This window comes from Mobula hypostoma, chromosome 3 (assembly GCF_963921235.1).
Source record: "Mobula hypostoma chromosome 3, sMobHyp1.1, whole genome shotgun sequence".
NCBI lineage: Eukaryota > Metazoa > Chordata > Chondrichthyes > Myliobatiformes > Myliobatidae > Mobula > Mobula hypostoma.
Window position 1 is genome coordinate 218,356,045 of NC_086099.1, and position 21,251 is coordinate 218,377,295.

General features: G+C 40.8%; 1 protein-coding gene across 7 annotated transcripts in view; it reads right to left on the reverse strand.

Moving 5' to 3' along the window:
* The window catches only part of obscnb (obscurin, cytoskeletal calmodulin and titin-interacting RhoGEF b), a 487,178-nt gene that overhangs the window by 371,427 nt on the left and 94,500 nt on the right, over positions 1-21,251 (reverse strand). For all 7 annotated transcript variants that reach the window (XM_063044498.1, XM_063044500.1, XM_063044497.1 and 4 more), the window contains exons 17-22: positions 18,274-18,540; positions 14,914-15,180; positions 13,408-13,520; positions 12,052-12,205; positions 4,306-4,467; positions 4,016-4,120 (exon numbers count right to left, since the gene is read on the reverse strand). In XM_063044498.1, coding sequence (XP_062900568.1) covers positions 4,016-4,120; positions 4,306-4,467; positions 12,052-12,205; positions 13,408-13,520; positions 14,914-15,180; positions 18,274-18,540 — 1,068 coding nt within the window. The remainder of the gene's footprint in view (positions 1-4,015; positions 4,121-4,305; positions 4,468-12,051; positions 12,206-13,407; positions 13,521-14,913; positions 15,181-18,273; positions 18,541-21,251) is intronic.

Genomic DNA, 21,251 nt, shown 5'->3' on the forward strand with positions numbered 1-21,251 from the left:
GGCTCTATCCCTCCCCCTCCTGTCTTCTCCTATCATTTTGGATTCCCCCCCCTCCCCCTCCAACTTTCAAATCTCTTACTCACTCTTCCTTCAGTTAGTCCTGACGAAGGGACTCGGCCTGAAACGTCGACTGTACCTCTTCTTAGAGATGCTGCCTGGCCTGCTGCGTTCACCAGCAACTTCGATGTGTGTTGCTTGAATTTCCAGCATCTGCAGAATTCCTGTTGTTTAGATTGCACTTGGAGTTTTATATGCAGTTCTGGTTGAATGGGATGTTTTTGTGTTAGAAACAGTGCAGAGGAGATTCACTAGAATATTAAACAACAATCAAGACTCTGGAGGAGCTTAGCAGATCAGACGGCATCTGTGGAAGGAAATGGACAGTCAACGTTTCAGATCAAGATCCATCATTTGGACTGAAAAACCAAGATAACATATTTTTTAAAATGTGAAAGGGTGGGGTAGACCAAGATATAGCAATCAATTGACAGATCCCGGTGAGAGGGATGATGGGCAGGACGGAGTGTGGAAGTAGTTACAGAGCCCGGGAGTAATAGGTGGAGGTGACAAAGGGCTGTTGATATTGGAATATGCTATGAGAGAAAGATGGAGCATGGAATCAAATAAGGGAAGTGGGGTAAATGGGAATAGAGAGGTGAAAAGAACAGGAGTGTGTGGTGATGGGCAGATAGAGTGGGTAGAGGAGGGAAAGAAATAGGACAATGGGGCTGCGGTGGGTGTAGGAACTAAGCAGATTGGGAGGAGAAAAAGGACAGAGGAGAAACAGTCACAGATCGGAGAGCAGAAAAGAGCTGGAATGGAAAGATTTGGCTGGTATGGGATCACATTATCGCATGCAGCAGAGGCAAAGAATGATGTTGCTGGATGCAGACATAGGCTAATGGAGTGAAAGTATGTCGGGGGTCATCCACTATATCTGGTGCTCCTGGTGCAGCCTCCTCTACATTGGTAAGACCCTACGTAGACTGGGGGACTGCTTCAGCACCTTCACTCCATCCACCATTTTAATTCTACTTCCCATTTCCATTCTGACATGTTGGTCCTTGGCCTTCTCAATTGCCACGATGAGGCCACTCTCAGGTTGAAGGAGCAACACCTCATATTCTGCCTGGATTGCCTTCAACCCGATGGCATGAGCACTGATTTCTCAACCTTAGTGATTTCTCCCCTCCAGCCTTCTCCCTTTTTCCATCCCCATTCTGGCTCTCTTCTTACCTTGTCTTTTATCATTAACATAGAAACATAGAAAATAGGTGCAGGAGTAGGCCATCCAGCCCTTCGAGCCTGCACCGCCATTTATTATGATCATGGCTGATCATCCAACTCAGAACCTGCACCAGCCTTCCCTCCGTACCCCCTGATCCCCGTAGCCACAAGGGCCATATCTAACTCCCTCTTAAATATAGCCAATGAACTGGCCTCAACTGTTTCCTGTGGCAGAGAATTCCACAGATTCACTACTCTCTGTATGAAGAAGTTTTTCCTAATCTCAATCCTAAAAGGCTTCCCCTTTATCCTCAAACTGTGACCCCTCATTCTGGACTTCCCCAACATCAGGAACAATCTTCCTGCATCTAGTCTGTCCAATCCCTTTAGAATTTTATACGTTTCAATCAGATCCCCCCTCAATCTTCTAAATTCCAACGAGTACAAGCCTAGTTCATCCAGTCTTTCTTCATATGAAAGTCTTGCCATCCCAGGAATCAATCTGGTGAACCTTCTTTGTACTCTCTCTATGGCAAGGATGTCTTTCCTCAGATTAGGGGACCAAAACTGCACACAATACTCCAGGTGTGGTCTCACCAAGGCCTTGTACAACTGCAGTAGTACCTCCCTGCTCCTGTACTCAAGTCCTCTCGCTATAAATGCCAGCATACCATTCGCCTTTTTCACCGCCTGCTGTACCTGCATGCCCACTTTCAATGACTGGTGTATAATGACACCCAGGTCTCGTTGCACCTCCCCTTTTCCTAATCGGCCACCATTCAGATAATAATCTGTTTTCCTATTTTTGCCACCAAAGTGGATAACTTCACATTTATCCACATTAAATTGCATCTGTCATGAATTTGCCCACTCACCCAACCTATCCAAGTCACCCTGCATCCTCTTAGCATCCTCCTCACAGCTAACACTGCCACCCAGCTTCGTGTCATCCGCAAACTTGGAGATGCTGCATTTAATTCCCTCATCCAAGTCATTAATATATATTGTAAACAACTGGGGTCCCAGCACTGAGCCTTGCGGTACCCTACGAGTCACTGCCTGCCATTCTGAAAAGGTCCCGTTTATTCCCACTCTTTGCTTCCTGTCTGCTAACCAATTATCCATCCACATCAATACCTTACCCCCAATACCTTGTGCTTTAAGTTTGCACACTAATCTCCTGTGTGGGACCTTGTCAAAAGCCTTTTGAAAATCCAAATATACCACATCCACTGGTTCTCCCCTATCCACTCTACTAGTTACATCCTCAAAAAATTCTATGAGATTCGTCAGACATGATTTTCCTTTCACAAATCCATGCTGACTTTGTCCGATCATTTCACCGCTTTCCAAATGTGCTGTTATCACATCTTTGATAACTGACTCCAGCAGTTTCCCCACCACCGACGTTAGGCTAACCGGTCTATAATTCCCCGGTTTCTCTCTCCCTCCTTTTTTAAAAAGAGGGGTTGCATTAGCCAATCCTCAGGAACTAGTCCAGAATCTAACTAGTTTTGAAAAATTATCACTAATGCATCCACTATTTCTTGGGCTACTTCCTTAAGCACTCTGGGATGCAGACCATCTGGCCCTGGGGATTTATCTGCCTTTAATCCCTTCAATTTACCTAACACCACTTCCCTACTAACATGTATTTCGCTCAGTTCCTCCATCTCACTGGACCCTCTGTCCCCTACTATTTCTGGAAGATTATTTATGTCCTCCTTAGTGAAGACAGAACCAAAGTAATTATTCAATTGGTCTGCCATGTCCTTACTCCCCATAATCAATTCACCTGTTTCTGTCTGTAGCAGACCTACATTTGTCTTTACCAGTCTTTTCCTTTTTACATATCTATAAAAGCTTTTGCAGTCAGTTTTTATGTTCCCTGCCAGTTTTCTCTCATAATCTTTTCCCCCCTTCCTAATTAAGCCCTTTGTCCTCCTCTGCTGAACTCTGAATTTCTCCCAGTCCTCAGGTGAGCCACTTTTTCTGGCTAATTTGTATGCTTCTTCTTTGGAATTGATACTATCCCTAATTTCTCTTGTCAGCCACGGGTGCACTACCTTCCTTGATTTATTCTTTTGCCAAACTGGGATGAACAATTGTTGTAGTTCATCCATGCAATCTTTAAATGCTTGCCATTGCATATCCACCGTTAATCCTTTAAGTGTCATTTGCCAGTCTATCTTAGCTAATTCACGTCTCATACCTTCAAAGTTACCCCTCTTTAAGTTCAGAACCTTTGTTTCTGAATTAACTATGTCACTCTCCATCTTAATGAAGAATTCCACCATATTACCCACCTATTAACTCACTCTGGTACCTTTTTCACCTTCCCATTCTCCTAAGGTCGACCCTCCTCTCCCATCAGATTCCATCTTTTCCAGCCTTTTACCACTTCCATCTATCGCCTCCCAGCTTTAGTTCACCTGGACTCACCTATCACCTGCAAGCTTGTAGTTATTTCCTTACTCTGGCTTCTTCCCCCTTCGTTTCCAGTCCTGATAAAGGACCTCGGCCAAAATTGCCAACCATTTATTTCTCTCCAAAAATGCTTCCTAACCTGCTGAGTTCTTCCAGCATTTTCTGTGTGTTGCTCTGGATTTCCAGCATTAGAATTTATTTAAATCTTACATCCATCTCACAACATAAGGGAGTAAAAATCTCTGCGTTATGACTCCGTTGCAATGTACAGACATGGGCAGAATATCTTGTGTTTATGTAATATACAATACAAGAGCTTTTTCTCTCAAAGTTTCTCCATTGCTCCTCCAAGAATTCTTACCTTTAATTCGAAGGAAAGCTCTGGAAGTGGCACTTTCAGCAACAAACTTTATCTCTGTAGCATCTTCAGGCTTCACTGATTTAAAGAGTAGAATATGTCTCCTTCCTATATACAAAACAGTTGGTTATATCTAGATCTGCAACTGAAAATGCAATATGGATATGTGCAAAATGAGGCTTTAGGGCATCCACTGACTGGGCATTACTTGGTTCCTATTGGAAGCATACATTTGAATAATAGCATATACCAATCTAAAATCTTCACTTTAAAATAATCAAGAAAAATTCTACCTTCTTGACGTAATTTCACATTGTCTCCAGCCTTGATTTTTACGTCGTTCTTAAACCACTGAAAATCAACTTCGTCATGTGAAATTTCACATAAGAAGGCAGCACTCTCCTGTTCAATCACTTCAAGATCTTCCAAAGGCCGGACTACTTTGATGTCACGAGCTAAAGAAGAAACAGAGTAGTAAATCTTCTATTTATTGCTTGAATTTGCCTCCATAGAACTTCTTGCCTACAGTAACAATTTTCAACCATAATTTACAGAATGCGGTTGAATGGGGTTGGGACAGATAATAAATCAGCCACGGTTGAATGGTGGAGCAGACTCACCTGGGCCAAGTGGCCTAATTCGGCTCCTATATCTTATGGTCTTATATACACCTCTAGCAAATCCTTGGATTTTATTGGTTATTGATGAAAGCAACGCATTTGACAGATAAAGCTATTTTGGTGTGTTAATGTTCTTCAAGGGCATGAAATTTGCCATTCTGGTACAGCTTGGCTGTAATTTCACCAGTGTATTTACTTCCTATCTGCCCTTGAAATGGCCTGCAAACTACTTGGTTCAGTGAGCAATCAGTGTGCACAACGAATGCCAACCTTGTAAATCTGCATCCCATAAATAAACAAACCAAAAAATCTGGTCTAGTTGTTTAAACCAGAATTCCTCATTTGATTTTCAATCCCTCCATAAAGGAGCATGGTAGAAATTGCACTTGGTGTCTAACTGTATCTATTTAATAAATTCTAACCTCTGCTTGGACAATATAGCAAGTTCATTAGAGATAAATTGTACTGTACAGTCATACAGTATTGAAACAGGCCCTTTTGCCCAATTTATCCTCTGCAACCAAGGTGCCTTCCTGAGCTAATCCTATTTACCTGCATTTGGCTCATCTCGCTCTAAACCTTTTCCTATCCATAACCCTGTCCAAATGTCATTGAAACAGCATTATTATACCTGCCTCTAGCACTTCCCCTGGCAGCTTGTTCCATATGCTGACCAATCTCTGAGCAATAGAATTACATTTCAGGTCTCTTTTAAATCGTTCTACCCTCACCTTAAATTAATATCATAAGATATAGGAGCAGAATTAGGCCGTTTGGCCCATCGGGTCTGATCAGCCGTTTTATCATGGCTGATTCATTTCCCTCTCAGTCCCAATCTCCTGCCTTCTCCACATATCCTTTCATGGCCTGACTAATCAAGAATCTACCACCCTCTACCTTACATATACGAAATAACTTGGCCTCCACAGCCACCTGTGGCAATGAATTCCACAGATTCACCATTCTCTGGCTAAAGAAATTCCTCCTCCTCTCTGTTCTAAATGGACATCCCTCTGTTTTGAGGCTACGTCCTCTGGTCTTAGACTCCTCCATCACATCCTCTCCAAATCTATCCTGTCGAGGCCATTCAACATTTGGTAGGGTTCAATTAGATCCTCCCTTATCCTTCTCAATTCCAGTGAGTAGAGGCCCAGCACCATCAAACACTCCTTATGACAAGCCTTTCAATTATGGAATCATTTTTATGAACCGCTTTTGAATTCTCTCCAATGTCAGTACATCCTTTCTTCAATAAGGGGCCTAAAACTGCTCACAGTTCTCCAAATGAGGCCTTAACGTTGCATCCTTGCTTTAATATTCTAATTCCCACAAATTGAATGCTAACTTTGCATTTGCTTTCCTTACCACCGACTCAACCTGCAAATTAACCTTTAGAGAATCCGAAACATCTTGAAGCCATATCGGACAAAGTCAGCATGGATTTGTGAAAGGAAAATCATGTCTGATGAATCTCATAGAATTTTTTGAGGATGTAACTAGTAGAGTGGATAGGGGAGAACCAGTGGATGTGGTATATTTGGATTTTCAAAAGGCTTTTGACAAGGTCCCACACAGGAGATTAGTGTGCAAACTTAAAGCACACGGTATTGGGGGTAAGGTATTGGTGTGGGTGGAGAATTGGTTAGCAGACAGGAAGCAAAGAGTGGGAATAAACGGGACCTTTTCAGAATGGCAGATGGTGACTAGTGGGGTACCGCAAGGCTCAGTGCTGGGACCCCAGTTGTTTACAATATATATTAATGACTTGGATGAGGGAATTAAATGCAGCATCTCCAAGTTTGCGGATGACACAAAGCTGGGTGGCAGTGTTAGCTGTGAGGAGGATGCTAAGAGGATGCAGGGTGACTTGGATAGGTTGGGTGAGTGGGCAACATCCTTGTAAATCTCCTCTGCACCCTTTCTATGGTTTCCACATCCTTCCGATATTGAGGTGACCAGATCTGAGCAGAGTGCTCCAAGTGAGGTCTGACCAGGGCCCTATATAGCTGCAACATTACCTCTCGGCTCCTAAACTCATTCCCATGATTGATGAAGGCCAATGCACCTAAGGCTTTCTTAACCACAGAGTAAACCTGTGCAGTAGCTTTGAGTGTCATATGGACTTGGATCCCAAGATCCCTGTGATCCTCCACATTGCCAAGAGTCTTACCATTAATACTGTATTCTGCCATCATATTTGACCTATCAAAATGAACCAGCTCACACTTATCTGCCACTTCTCAGCCCAGTTTTGCATCTTATCAATGTCCCACTGTAACCTCTGACAGCCCTCCACACTATCCACAACACCCCCAACCTTTGTGTTATCAGCAAATTTACGAACCTATCCCTCCACTTCTTCATCCAGGTTAACCTCCAGACAGTTAGCTAACTAAATTTTTAAATGAAATTGCAGTTAAAGTTCAGTGAAAAATAGTACGTAAATCACTTCTAATTCAAAAGAATGGGAAATTCATGTTTGCATTTAGATAGATAATTGAGTATGTTGCGGTATGGATGTGGTTATATTACTGGACAAACATATAGAGTTCTGAGCTTTTGAACTAAGGATATGTTTGAAACCCATCATGAGAACTCGCTAAGAATAATAAATTCAAGCAATTAAATTAATCTGAAATGAAATCTAGCCTTAGCACTGCACACAAAATGCTAGAGGAACATGTAGGTCCCCTACAGACAGAAACAGGTGAATTGATTATGGGGAGCAAGGACATGGCAGACCAATTGAATAATTACTTTGGTTCTGGCTTCACTAAGGAGGACATAAATAATCTTCCAGAAATAGTAGGGGACAGAGGGTCCAGTGAGATGGAGGAACTGAGCGAAATACATGTTAGTAGGGAAATGGTGTTAGGTAAATTGAAGGGATTAAAGGCAGATAAATCCCCAGGGCCAGATGGTCTGCATCCCAGAGTGCTTAAGGAAGTAGCCCAAGAAATAGTGGATGCATTAGTGATAATTTTTCAAAACTCGTTAGATTCTGGACTAGTTCCTGAGGATTGGAGAGCGGCTAATGTAACCCCACTTTTTAAAAAAGGAGGGAGAGAGAAACCGGGGAATTATAGACCGGTTAGCCTAACGTCGGTGGTGGGGAAACTGCTGGAGTCAGTTATCAAAGATGTGATAACAGCACATTTGGAAAGCGGTGAAATGATCGGACAAAGTCAGCATGGATTTGTGAAAGGAAAATCATGTCTGACGAATCTCATAGAATCTTTTGAGGATGTAACTAGTAGAGTGGATAGGGGAGAACCAGTGGATGTGGTATATTTGGATTTTCAAAAGGCTTTTGACAAGGTCCCACACAGGAGATTAGTGTGCAAACTTAAAGCGCACGGTATTGGGGGTAAGGTATTGGTGTGGGTGGAGAATTGGTTAGCAGACAGGAAGCAAAGAGTGGGAATAAACGGGACCTTTTCAGAATGGCAGACGGTGACTAGTGGGGTACCGCAAGGCTCAGTGCTGGGACCCCAGTTGTTTACAATATATATTAATGACTTGGATGAGGGAATTAAATGCAGCATCTCCAAGTTTGCGGATGACACAAAGCTGGGTGGCAGTGTTAGCAGTGAGGAGGATGCTAAGAGGATGCAGGGTGACTTGGATAGGTTGGGTGAGTGGGCAAACTCATGGCAGATGCAATTTAATGTGGATAAATGTGAAGTTATCCACTTTGGTGGCAAAAATAGGAAAACAGATTATTATCTGAATGGTGGCCGATTAGGAAAAGGGGAGGTGCAACGAGACCTGGGTGTCATTATACACCAGTCATTGAAAGTGGGCATGCAGGTACAGCAGGCGGTGAAAAAGGCGAACGGTATGCTGGCATTTATAGCAAGAGGATTCGAGTACAGGAGCAGGGAGGTACTACTGCAGTTGTACAAGGCCTTGGTGAGACCACACCTGGAGTATTGTGTGCAGTTTTGGTCCCCTAATCTGAGGAAAGACATCTTTGCCATAGAGGGAGTACAAAGAAGGTTCACCAGATTGATTCCTGGGATGGCAGGTCTTTCATATGAAGAAAGACTGGATGAACTGGGCTTGTACTCGTTGGAATTTAGAAGATTGAGGGGGGATCTGATTGAAACGTATAAGATCCTAAAGGGATTGGACAGGCTAGATGCGGGAAGATTGTTCCCGATGTTGGGGAGGTCTAGAACGAGGGGTCACAGTTTGAGGATAGAGGGGAAGCCTTTTAGGACCGAGGTTAGGAAAAACTTCTTCACACAGAGAGTGGTGAATCTGTGGAATTCTCTGCCACAGCAAACTGTTGAGGCCAGTTCATTAGCTATGTTTAAAAGGAAGTTAGATATGGCCCTTGTGGCTACAGGGGTCAGGGGGTATGGAGGGAAGGCTGGGTTCTGAGTTGGATGATCAGCCATGATCATAATAAATGGCGGTGCAGGCTCGAAGGGCCGAATGGCCTACTCCTGCACCTATTTTCTATGTTTCTATGTTTCTAAATCCAAGTGCTTCCCCGCTTTCACTTTTCTCATTGCAACTTCAGTGCAAGACCATAAGACCAAAGACACAGGAGCAGAAGTAAGCCATCCGGCCCATCGAGTCTGCTCATGAGCTGATCCAATTCTTCCTGTCATCCCCACTCCCCTGCCTTCTCTCCATACCCTTTGATACCCTGGCAAATCTCTGCCTTAAATGCACCTAATTACTTGGCTTCCACAGCTGCTCATGACAACAAATTCCACAGACTTAGCTCTCTCTGACTAAAGTAATTTCAACGCATCTCTGTTCTAAATGGACATTCTTCAATCCTAAAGTCATGCCTTCTTGTTTTAGACTTCCCTACCATGGGAAATAACTTTGCCATATCTAATCTGTTCAGGCCTTTTAACATTCGGAATGCATCTATGAGATTACCCCTCATTCTCCTGAACACCAGGGAATACAGCCCAAGAGTTGCCAGACGTTCCTCATATGGTAACCCTTTCATTCCTGGAATCATTCTCATGAATATTCCCTGAACCCTCTCCAATGTCAGTATATCCTTTCTAAAATAAGGAGCCCAAAAGGGATATACTGACATGTGTAGGCACATTGATTGGCACTGCACTGACCTGTTATGTCAATTATTACTATTAATGTAATAATAGTTAAGAATCAAGCAACAAAACAGCAATAATTTTCTAAATAGGCTAACTAGAACAAAGTGAAGCAGGGCTGAACTCTCATTTGCACCAAATAATGTTCTGTTCTCTATCCATTACAATGTAGGGTACTTGGTAGATCAACCAATTTTGTATTTCAGTTTCAAGTTGATGTAAATTGGATAGCTTCTAGTCCTTCAGTTTTCAAAAAAGATTAACCTAGTTTTGTTACAGTTGAAGAGATGGACTATGCATCTGACATCATGGCCAATGTGGTTAAGATGATCCCAGAATTTCACCACGTGTACACAAGCAAACATCCCATCTTCTCTCCCTCCATACCTTATCGTTAGACCAGTACTCTTACCTGTTCTCTCTGACCCTTTTATTTAATTTTGTGCTCTAACCTGCTAGAATTCCCCTTCCTTCATCCTCTATGCTTCATGTATTCAAATAAAACTGCTGTAATATTTTGATTATAGAAATCTTTTCTATCTCAGTTTTACATTCTGTATTTTCTCCATTGTATCTACTTCCATAATCATGCATCTAAACCGTACTTCATCATTCAAGCCCATGCTTTGTTAAACCTTTCTGGGACCTTACTTTGGTTTCATCCTTATTATCAGATGGGGGAGGAAGGGGTGGAGATGCAACTGTGGGTGGAGACACAGTGGACACAACTTCATATTCTACCTGGGTAGTCTACAGCCCAAAAGCATGAACAGTGAATTCCACCTCTATTCATTTCTCTTTTCTCCTGATTCACTCAGGTCCTCCCGCATACTCTTTTCTCTCCTAACTCTTCCCACCTCTCATACCCCCAGCCCTCAGTGTCCCAGTTTCTTACCCTTCTCCCAGCTGCTCAGCCTACCAACCATATACTCCATGCACTCATTTCCTATCCCTTCCCCTCACTGTTATCCTCTTGCCTAGCATACGTATCCTTACAGTTAACATCAAATATCACAATGTAAACTCATTACATCAATTTTATTACAAGGTAACATAAGGATAGCTTATATAATGCAACTATTATTAAATCAAATGTCACAGAGCAGAAATAATTAAAATGATAAATCTAGTTTCATTGGTACATTTCTACATTTAGCCACCCATTCTTCCATATATTATTTCATCTCTCAAACTAAAATTCTACAAATATTTACATATAATGGGTATGTTTAACAGCAGTAGAATATTTCTCAACCATTTAATCCCAAGTAATAATGTATCTTTCTTTTACACAAGAATTTAAGAAGTAGTAAGAGCAAGGACAGGACCAAATGAACCTTCAATCTCACCTGCTCTACAAAAAAGTAATGGCTGACCTCTAGGCGCCATTTCACTTTCTCATGTGATCCTCATAATACTTCGCAGTCTAAAAGTCTACCTCAAGCTTAAATCAGTCAATGCACACAGCACATTGCAGTGAAGATTTCCAAAGATTCACGACAACTTTCTCAGAGAAGGAATTCAAACCAATCTCAACTCTACTGGGTAAAACATATTTGTGTATTCACACTGTCAAAATCCCTTCGGAGATTTTATGCTTCAGGAGATAATTTGTCATTCTTCTAAATTCCAGGGCCTAGGCTTAATCTTTCTATTTCGTTTAATAATTTAACTATTTACTGTTAGAAACTTTTGAAGTTGTAACTAACACATGAAAGTAAACCAGTTGACATAATGTATTTAAACTTTACGAAAGTCTTTGATATGATAACAAATGGAGATTATTAAACATTATTGAAGTGCCTGGCATAATGGTAGTTTAGATTAAAAGTTTGTTAACAGATGGAAAACAGAGAGTAGGATTAAAGAAGTCATATTTAGGCAGGGAGTTAATGACTAATGGCACACAAAAATAATCAGCTGTTCATAATCTATATTAATGGTTAGAATGAAGAGAAAGTGTAACAGTCAGTTCATGACACAAAACTTGGTAGCAATGTAGGCTTTGGGGAGATGCAGAGAGATCTAAAGGTCATAGGTTACGGACGAAATGTGAACTATTTTATGGGAACCTGAGGGGGAACTTCACTCACAGGGTGGTGCAAGTAAGGAATGAGTTGCCAGCAGAAATAGTAGATGCAGGTTCAATTGCAACACTTAAGATAAGTTTGTATAAATATATGGGTGAGATCCTACACACAAATATTTACATGTATAATTGTCTATTGTCTTGCAATTCAGACAGAATCATTTAGGTCAAGCAAGCACGGATATTAGAATTACTTTATTAAAACTTAACAGTGGTATAAATAAGGATGCATCACCGCTAACCACATACCATGGACAGTGAGCATGGCTGATGACTTGCAATCCACCGCATCACATGTGTATTGTGCTTGGTGTTCACGTCCACATCGATAAATAATAAGACTCCTTTTCCTTCCTTTAGATATAATACTATATCCTTTCCCTGGTTTAATTTCCACATTGTCCTGCAGGAAGTTATAATGATTATATGAATTATGGTCATACATAGCTGTAAATTTAGTCATTATGTTACACCAAAATGGTTTTACAGCACTTTCCTCTGTTTCTGATACTAGAAATTTTGTTCCAATCTCTAGTCGGACAAAAATTCAAAAATAGTGCAAGCAAACATTAATGACCGAGATAAATTTGTAATTTACCCTGTGGCAAATCACTCTTAAGATTCCAGACAGAACAGAAGGATTGAAGAACTAATCAAACATAAATGTATATAATTGTGAAAAGCAATAAAATTAAGAACACAAGAAAGTCTGCAGATGTTGGAAATCCAAAGCAACACACACAAAATGCTGGAGGAACTCAGCAGGTCAGGCAGCATTTATGTAAAAGGTTGACGTTTTGGGCCAAGACCCTCCTTCAAGACTGAAATGGAAGGGGGAAGACAGTAGAACTTAAATCTGGAATTAACAGCTCGTCTAACTTCTGAACAATGTTTTTTTCTTATGTCAGACAAGAACTGTGAAACAAATGTGAGAAGGGCTTCATGGCTTAGATATAACCATTGCATAGGAATTTTGGCAACAGTGCATGCAATCTGGTTGCCACTCCACAGGAAGGACGTGGAGGCTTTGAAAAGGAGACAAAAAAGTTCACCAGGATGCTACCTGAATTGGACTATGTTAACTATAAGGAGAGGATAGACAAATTTAAATTATTTTCTGTGCAGCATCAAATGCTGAGGGATAACTAGACAGAATAAAAATCAGTGCAGAGAGGGTGCACTGATGAGTCTATCCTTGTGCTTCAAGAATTGCTTGTGCATAAGCATCATAGAGCCTCACAGAATGTCCAGGTTAAATCAATTGGAATTTATTATACCCAACTTCTCCCCCCCACAATCATACAACTAGTTAGCTTGTTGATATAGGCCAATCTAGTCAACTTTAATGAAAATATAATGCTCATATGATCTGCAGTTTTTGCAACCACACAAACATCTAACAAACATCTCCAAAGTACACCATCGTGCAAATATGTAACCACCTTTGCAGCAACCACCAGGAAAGGGTAGTACCTTAACAGTACCTGACTGACACTCTAATCATCAATGCCATAGGTATTCTCTTATTTTCTGTTAAAACAGCAGTCATCCATTACTTTGGTTGAATTTTCTCTCATTAATTGAACTATTTTTGTATCTTCATACCTTAAACCATTTAACTTCTACGTTGGCCCTTGACAGTTCACATTCGAAAACAACTTTATCTTTCTCTGGAACTTTTATATCCTCTAAAAGTTTAACAAAGGTCACCAGAGGCTCTGTTTAAAAAAAAAATAAGAGTAACTACAATGTGCAAAACAAAACTTGCAAGTTTAACCTCTCTATATCGGAATGTAATGAGTGGATAATTACTCCCCTCCGTGTAAGCTGTGTTTGGCAGTATCAACCAACTTGCATCAGCTTATTTCAGATGGATACCTTTGAGTACAAAGTCAGAGGATGTTGTTTACTTGGATTTTCAGAAATCCTTTAACAAGATGCCACACATGGGGCTACTTAACAAGAAAGGAGCCCATGGTATTAAAGGAAAGATACTAGCATGGATAGAAGATTGGTTGACTGGCAGGAGGCAAAGAGTTGGGAATACAGAGGGCCTTTCCTGTTTGGCTGCTGGTGACTACAAGTGTCCCACAGAGGTTGGCATTGAGACCACTTTTCATGTTATATGCCAATGATTTGGGTAAAGGAATGATGGCTATGTTTGTGGATAATACAAAGATAGGTGGAGGGACAGAGAGTACTGAGGAAGCTGTGAGTCTGCAGAAGGACTTAGGTTACGAGAACCAGGAAAGTAGTGGCAGATGGAATACAATGTAGGGAAGTGTTTGCAAAAGGAATAAAGGAGTAGATTACTTTCGTAAAAGGGAACAAATTCAGAAATCTAAGGTGTAAAGCAACTTCGGAGTCCTAGTAAAGGATTTCCTAAAGGTTAACTTGCACATTATGTTGGTAGTAAGGAAGGCAAATGTAATGCTAGCTTTAATTTCAAAAGGACTAGAATATAAAAGCAAGGATGGAATGCTAAGGCTTTATAAGGCATTGGTCAGACATAACTGAGTATCGTGAAGCTGTGGGTCTCTTATTTAAGAAAGTATGTGCTAGCATTGGAGAGGGCTCAGAGGGTGTTCACAAGAACTATCCCGGGAATGAACATGGTGCGTTTGATAGCTCAGGATCTGTTCTCAGTGGAGTTCAGAAGAATGAGGTGGGGGGGGGGAGAAATCTCACTGAAACCTATTGAATATTGAATGGCCTAGATAGAGTAGGTGAGGAGAGGATGTTTCCTATAGTGCAAGAGTCTAAAACCAGAGGGCACAGCCTCAGAATACAAGGATATCCCTTTACAACAGAGATGAAGAGGGATTTCTTTAGCCACAGGTGGTGAATCTGTGCAATTCATTGTCACACATGGCTGTGGAAGCCAAGTCATTGGATATATCTGAAGTGGAGGTTGATAGGTTCTTAAATTGTAAGGGCATTAAAGATTACAAGCAAAAGGTAGGGGAATGGAGTTGAAAGGGATAATAAATCAGCCATGATTGGAGTGGCAAAGCAGATCTGATGAGCTGTATGGCCTAATCCTGCTCCTATGTCTTATGGTCTTAACCCAAAGCAAAGTATGTGACTCACTCTTGTACTTTAAATATTTACCTGTTACATTGAGTCTTCCAGATGTGTGTATACCTTCAGCTTTGAAACTAACTACTCCTGAATCCTCAATTCTCAAAGCAGACAATGTCAGAGCATGTTTCTTGCCCTGTGTAGTAATCTTGCAGTTGGGACCTGATTTCAGTCTGATATTATCCTTCAACCAGGTTACGTCCACTTCTTCATGAGACAGCTCAACTTCAAAAGTGCAAGTTTCTTTCTCATGCACATTCACCTCTTCCAATCCTTTGATCAGTTTAATTTTTCTCACTAATTAAAACAAGATATTTTATTATTATTATTAATGCATTATTAAAATACAAAACATTAAATGCATCAAATCACAAATTGGTCAAATTGCATAACCTTTTCAGAAAGAAAGCTTAATAAGAGAACAGTGAAATAAGCCATTTTAGATCCCATATATTCATGATAAACATCACTCTGAAGTAGATTAAGAATTTGGCTTGCAGAGTTTATAACATTGAGAAAAATAGGATTCATGCCTTTTATTATGGTTTGTTTTCGGCACATGAAAAGCACAAATCGTCATCAGTCTGTATTATAGCTATGAATGTAACTTGAAACTTTGATTGAAGTTTGCAGAAAAAGTAAAATCATATAGAAGTCCTGGTCTATCCAATTTAGTCAGGGACAATTAAGAAATATCCTTATTCAATCCAGATATCAGAGATAAACTAGGTAATCACAGGCCCGTGAGACCAATGTCATCTCCAACCTTCCTGACCTGGGATTCAACACTTGCAGCTGGATCCTTGATTTCCTAACCAATAGACACAATCAGTAAGCATAGCCTGCAAATCACTACACATATCCTTTACACTGGTCCCCCACAAGACTGCGCTCACAGGCTAATATACTCCCTATACATACACATTCTGCTCGAACTTCATTGACAAGTTTGCAGATGACACCACCATAATATGCTAAATCACAAATAAGGCAGCGGCAATCTCAAGGACTCTTCAGGAGTGAGCCATACCAGCTAGTTGAGTGCTGTCACACCAACAACCTTGCACTCAACATCAGTAAGACCAAAGAGCTGATTGCGGACTTCAGAAGGGGTACACCAACCAATCCTCATAGAGGGATCAGAGGTGGATAGAGTGAGCAATTTCAAGTTTTGGGGATCAATATCTCTGAGGATCAAAGGAGGCAAGACAGTGGCTACATTTCATCAGGAGTTTGAGGAGATTTGGTTTGTCAACAGATGTACCATGAAGAGCATAGCAACGGACATCACTACTAGTGGGGGAGGGGTGGGTGAAGCTACTGCACAGGATCGTAAGAAGCTACAGAAAGTTGTAAAATTAGTCATTTCCTCATGGATACTAGCCTCTGTAGTATCCAAGACATCTTTAAGGAACGGTGCCTCAGAAAGGCAGAGTCAATTATTAAGGACCCTAATCACCAAGGACATTCCCTCTTCTCATTGCTACCAGCAGGAAGGAGGTACAGAAGCCTAATGTTACAGGATTGGGGAGCATACCTTATGAGAACAGGTTGAGTGAACTCGGCCTTTTTTCCTTGGAGCGACGGAGGATGAGAGGTGACCTGATAAAGGTGTATAAGATGATGAGAGGCATTGATCATGTAGATAGTCAGAGATTTTTTCCCAGGGCTAAAATGGCTCGCATGAGAGGGCACAGTTTTAAGGTGCTTGGAAGTAGGTACAGAGGAGATGTTAGGGGTAAGTTTTTTTCACACAAAGAGTGGTGAGTACATGGAATGGGCTGCTGGCAACGGTTGTGGAGGTGGATACGATTGGGTCTTTTAAGAGACTCCTGGACAGGTATATGGAGCTCAGAAAAATAGAGGGCAACCCTAGGTAATTTCTAATAAGTAATTGTTAGAAATTACTGTATTGTGCTGTAGGTTTTCTATGTTTCTAGGCCCTTCAGCCCACAATATTGTGCCGACCATGTAACCTACTCTAGAAATTGTCTAGAATTTTCCTACCACATAGTCCTCTGTTTTTCTAAACTCCATGTACCTATCTAACAGTCCCTTAAAAGACCCTATTGTATCTACCTCCACCACCGTCGCCAGCAGTACATTCCATGCACCCACCACTGTGTGTGAAAGACTTACCTCTGACATCCCCTCTGTACCTACTTCTAAGAACCTTAAAACTATGCCCCCTCATGTTAGCCATTTCAGCCCTGGGAAAAAGCCTCTGGCTATCCACACGATTAATGCCTCTCATCATCTTATACCACTAAATGAATGAGGGCATTAGTTTATTTAAGCAACATTAACTTTAATAAGATCTTTGTTAAGGTCTCACATGGAAAACTAATCCAAAAGATAGCTCCTACAAGTTCCAAGTCAGGTTGATAAGTTGGACCCAAATTTTACTTGCTTGTAGGAGAGTGAGGATGATGTTGGAGAGTTGCTTTTGTTTTGGAAGTATGTGACCAACGGTGTTCTAGAGAAATGGGCCCTGTAACCTTACTGTTTGTTAGTTGCATTTACTATTTGAATATGATGTTTACATTTTCTATATTTATTTATTTTACCATTTTATAACATTCAACACTGAAGCCAAATCTCAACTGATCTTCTAATATGACACTGTCTTCTACTGTTTCCAGTGAAATGGGTCTCCTAAGGGTTCCTTAAGGTTGTTATAGCCGGGGGTGGTAATGGGGATAAGCTTCCACTACTTATTAAATGCTCCCAGTTGTGTGCGCCTCAAATAGCCTCTGACAGCCAAGTCTAACTCCTGGCCTTCACGTGTGGCTTAGCTACTTAGCCTGCAGAACCGTTTCTACTGACAGGAGAAGGGGCAAAGGTGGGTAACTGGTATTTTAAAACCAGTCGCTTCGAGCAAATGCGGCTCGTCAGCTGTGGTTGGCAGCTCATCTAGAAGGAAAACTCTGATCTCAAACCTCCACTGCCTTGTGGCTATACCCACTCATGGGAAAGGCTGCAGAAGTAACCCCCGAAAGAAAAATTCAGAGCTGGAGCCCGTAAGGTAGTCATATATTGAGTTCAATGCTGACTAGCAACTCTTGCGACACTGCTGGTACCAAACTGTATTGGTCTCCTTTGGGTTCATCAGATGCGTGGAGAAAGGGAGCTTGCTACATGGGTAACAGCTTGCTCTCCATATTGTCCTGCCCAAGTTTGCGTATCTAGACAACTAAGGCTAGGACTCAACATCCATTGTCAACTCTGACCAATGGAGGCCCATGCCATGGGTCTTTGCAGGCAACCACAATCTCCCTCCTGCCATCATACTTATATAATGGGGAAAGAAACAGCAGCTTAGATTGTCAATATCTAGTATTATTGTACAAAATCTAGAAAATGGAATTTTGTTCAAACAGCTGAACTTACTTTCAACAGTTAACCTTCCTTTTGTCTTTTCATGGAGTGTTTCACAAGTGTAATTACCACGGTCAGTTAATCTCACATCTTTAATAGTAAGGATTTGCTTGTTTCCATCCACCGTAATGTCTATTTTACCATCAGGCTGGATGACGACATTATTTTTCATCCACTTGATATCACTGCAAGGTTTTGTGAGTTCTACTTCCAAAATAGCTGTCTGTCTCTCTTCAACAGTTATGTTTTCCAATTTCTTCTTAAACAAGGCTGGAGCTTCTGCAATAAAATTTCAAAGGAAATTATATTATTGTAGAGTTATGAATCCTTATCACCATCTCGAAGGAATAATTTATAATTCTATCAATTATCTAAGTCTACAAACCCTCAGAATATGACCTCTCTGTTAAATGAAATTCTTACTGATCCAGACCTTTATAGGTCCTCTATGGTTGCATCACAACTGGGTAAACAAAGATCTCAAAGATTTTTAGAGATTAACATTATGTGTTCTATGCACATCAAAACATACAGTGAAATGTATTATTTCTGTCAACAACCAACACAGTCTGAGGATGTGCTGGGGACAGCCTGCAAGGGTCGCCATGCTTCTGGCACCAGCACAGCATGTCCACAACTTACTCTCCATATGTCTTTGGAATATATCTGGGAGGAAACCAGAGCATCTGGATGAAACCCATACAGTCATGGAGAGAATGTACAAACTCCTTACTGGCAGCAACAGAAACTGAACCCGTATGGCTGCCGCTGTAAAGCATTATGTTACTATGTTACTGTACATGTCAACTGCTCTGCCCAAGACTCCAGGAAGCTATCAAGGAAATCAGACTCCCCTCCATTCATTCTGTCTACACTTACTGCCGCCTCGGGAAAGCAGCCAACATGATCAAAGACCCCTTTTCTTTTCTCTGCACCACCCAACTCTCCCAATCGGGCAGAAAATACAAAAGCTTTAAAATGGGTACCAATCAGACTCAAGGACAGCTTCTATCCTCTTGTTAAACTCTTAAACAAGCCTCACACATGATAAAGATAAAACTCTTGGTATCTCAATGCACCTTGTCACGGCCCTTGCACCTCATTTGTCTACCTGCAATTCACTTTATCTGAAATTTCAAAATTATATTTTTCATTTTGTTACCGTTTTCCCTTTTGCACTATCGTGGTGTATTAATGTTTGGTATGATCTGTCTGGATAGCATGCAAAACAAAGATTTTTTTTAAAACTGTATCTTGATTTCATGTGATAAAATAAACCAATTACTGATCTCAATTAAATCTGCCAGCCATCTCTACTCAAATAAAAACCCAACCTAGCCAACTTTCATTGGACTTGCATTGACTAGAATTTAGAATAATGAGAGTAGACTTCAAGGAAATTCGAACAAGATTCTCAAAAATCTTGCTATTTAACCTCTAAAGTGCAATCAATTCCTTCCGAGAATTGGTGTATAAAGTCCTTTAGCTGTGGCCTAGTTAATGCTTTATAAATTTTACCAAGCTCACCCTGCATTTATGATCTTTACCTCTGACAGTAAAGAATATGAATACCTTCTTATCTATCTTCTCATCTGTTCTGTTAACAGGAGTTAGGGCACCCACAAGTGTTTTTCGACCATCACAAAGGTTAGATTAAATTGCATATAGTTACTCATTCTATTTGTTTTTCCATATCAAATTAAATGCTACATGCTGACAATTTTCCAGGCTTCCAGCATCATGCAAGTAGCCAGAGAAATTTGGAAAATAAACTTAATGCTTCCCTCCACTTCACTTAACAATGGAATATGATTCAATTAAGCTTGGCTATTAAGCTTTTTCTAAAGATGCAAAAACTTTATTATTTTCTCAAATTTTATCTCATCCGGTATTTCATATTACTCGTCCATTTTTCACAGCATTCCCCTCTTCTGTGAAGACAATGAACCATTTCCAGATCTCCCTCTCCCTCACTGCTTAATCTCATCAGCATCTTGAGTTTATTACTTTTAAGTTGCAATTTCCATTCCACTTTTAGTATATTGCTGAATTGTAAAACAGCTGCTTTACAAACCCTGGAGATAAAGGCTCCAAAAGGTATTCAGCCCCTTACGCATGCATACAGGACTCAACAGCCGAATCAGGCTTACTTCAAAGGTCTCTATATTTGTGCTTATTCAATACAGACAAAATGTCTACAAATGTTTTTGCTTTTTACATTTGGGGTCTCAGTCATCTGATTTGTTTGATTTTTTTTAAATCACAGGCTGTCTCCCAAAATTTTCATTTTAATCAGTCTTGTCAACCTTTGAAAATTCACAGCAACTTTACTATCAAGGCCAAAGCATAGATACAATGCCTATAAAAAGCATTCACTGCCCTTGGAAGTTTTCATGATTTACAACTTTGAATCACAATGGATTTGATTTGGCTTTTTCTGACAGTAACCAACAGAAAAAGACTCTTTCATGTCAAAGTGAAAACAGATGTCTACAAAGTGATCTAAATTAATTACGAATATAAAACACAAAATAATTGATTGCATAAGTATTCACCCCCTTCAAGTCAGTATTTAGTAGATGCACCTTTGGCAACAATTACAGCCTTGAGTCTATCAGCTTTGCACATCTGGACTCTGCAATTTTTCTCCATTTTTCTTTCCAGAACTGCTCAAGCTCTGTCAGATTGCATTGGGATCGTGAGTGAACAGCCCTTTTCAAGTCCAGCCACAAACTTTCAATTGGACATTAACTTTGTTGTTTTAAGCCATTCCTGTGTAGCTTAGGCTTTATGCTTGGGGTCATTGTCTTGCTGGAAAACAAATCTTCTCCCAAGTCACAGTTCTCTTGCAGACTGCATCAGGTTTTCCTTCAGGAGTTCCCTGCATTTTGCTGCATTCATTTTACCTTCCAGGGCTTACAGCAGTGAAGCATTCCCACAGCAGGATGTAGCCACCACCATGCTTCATGGTAGGGATGGCGTGTTTTTGA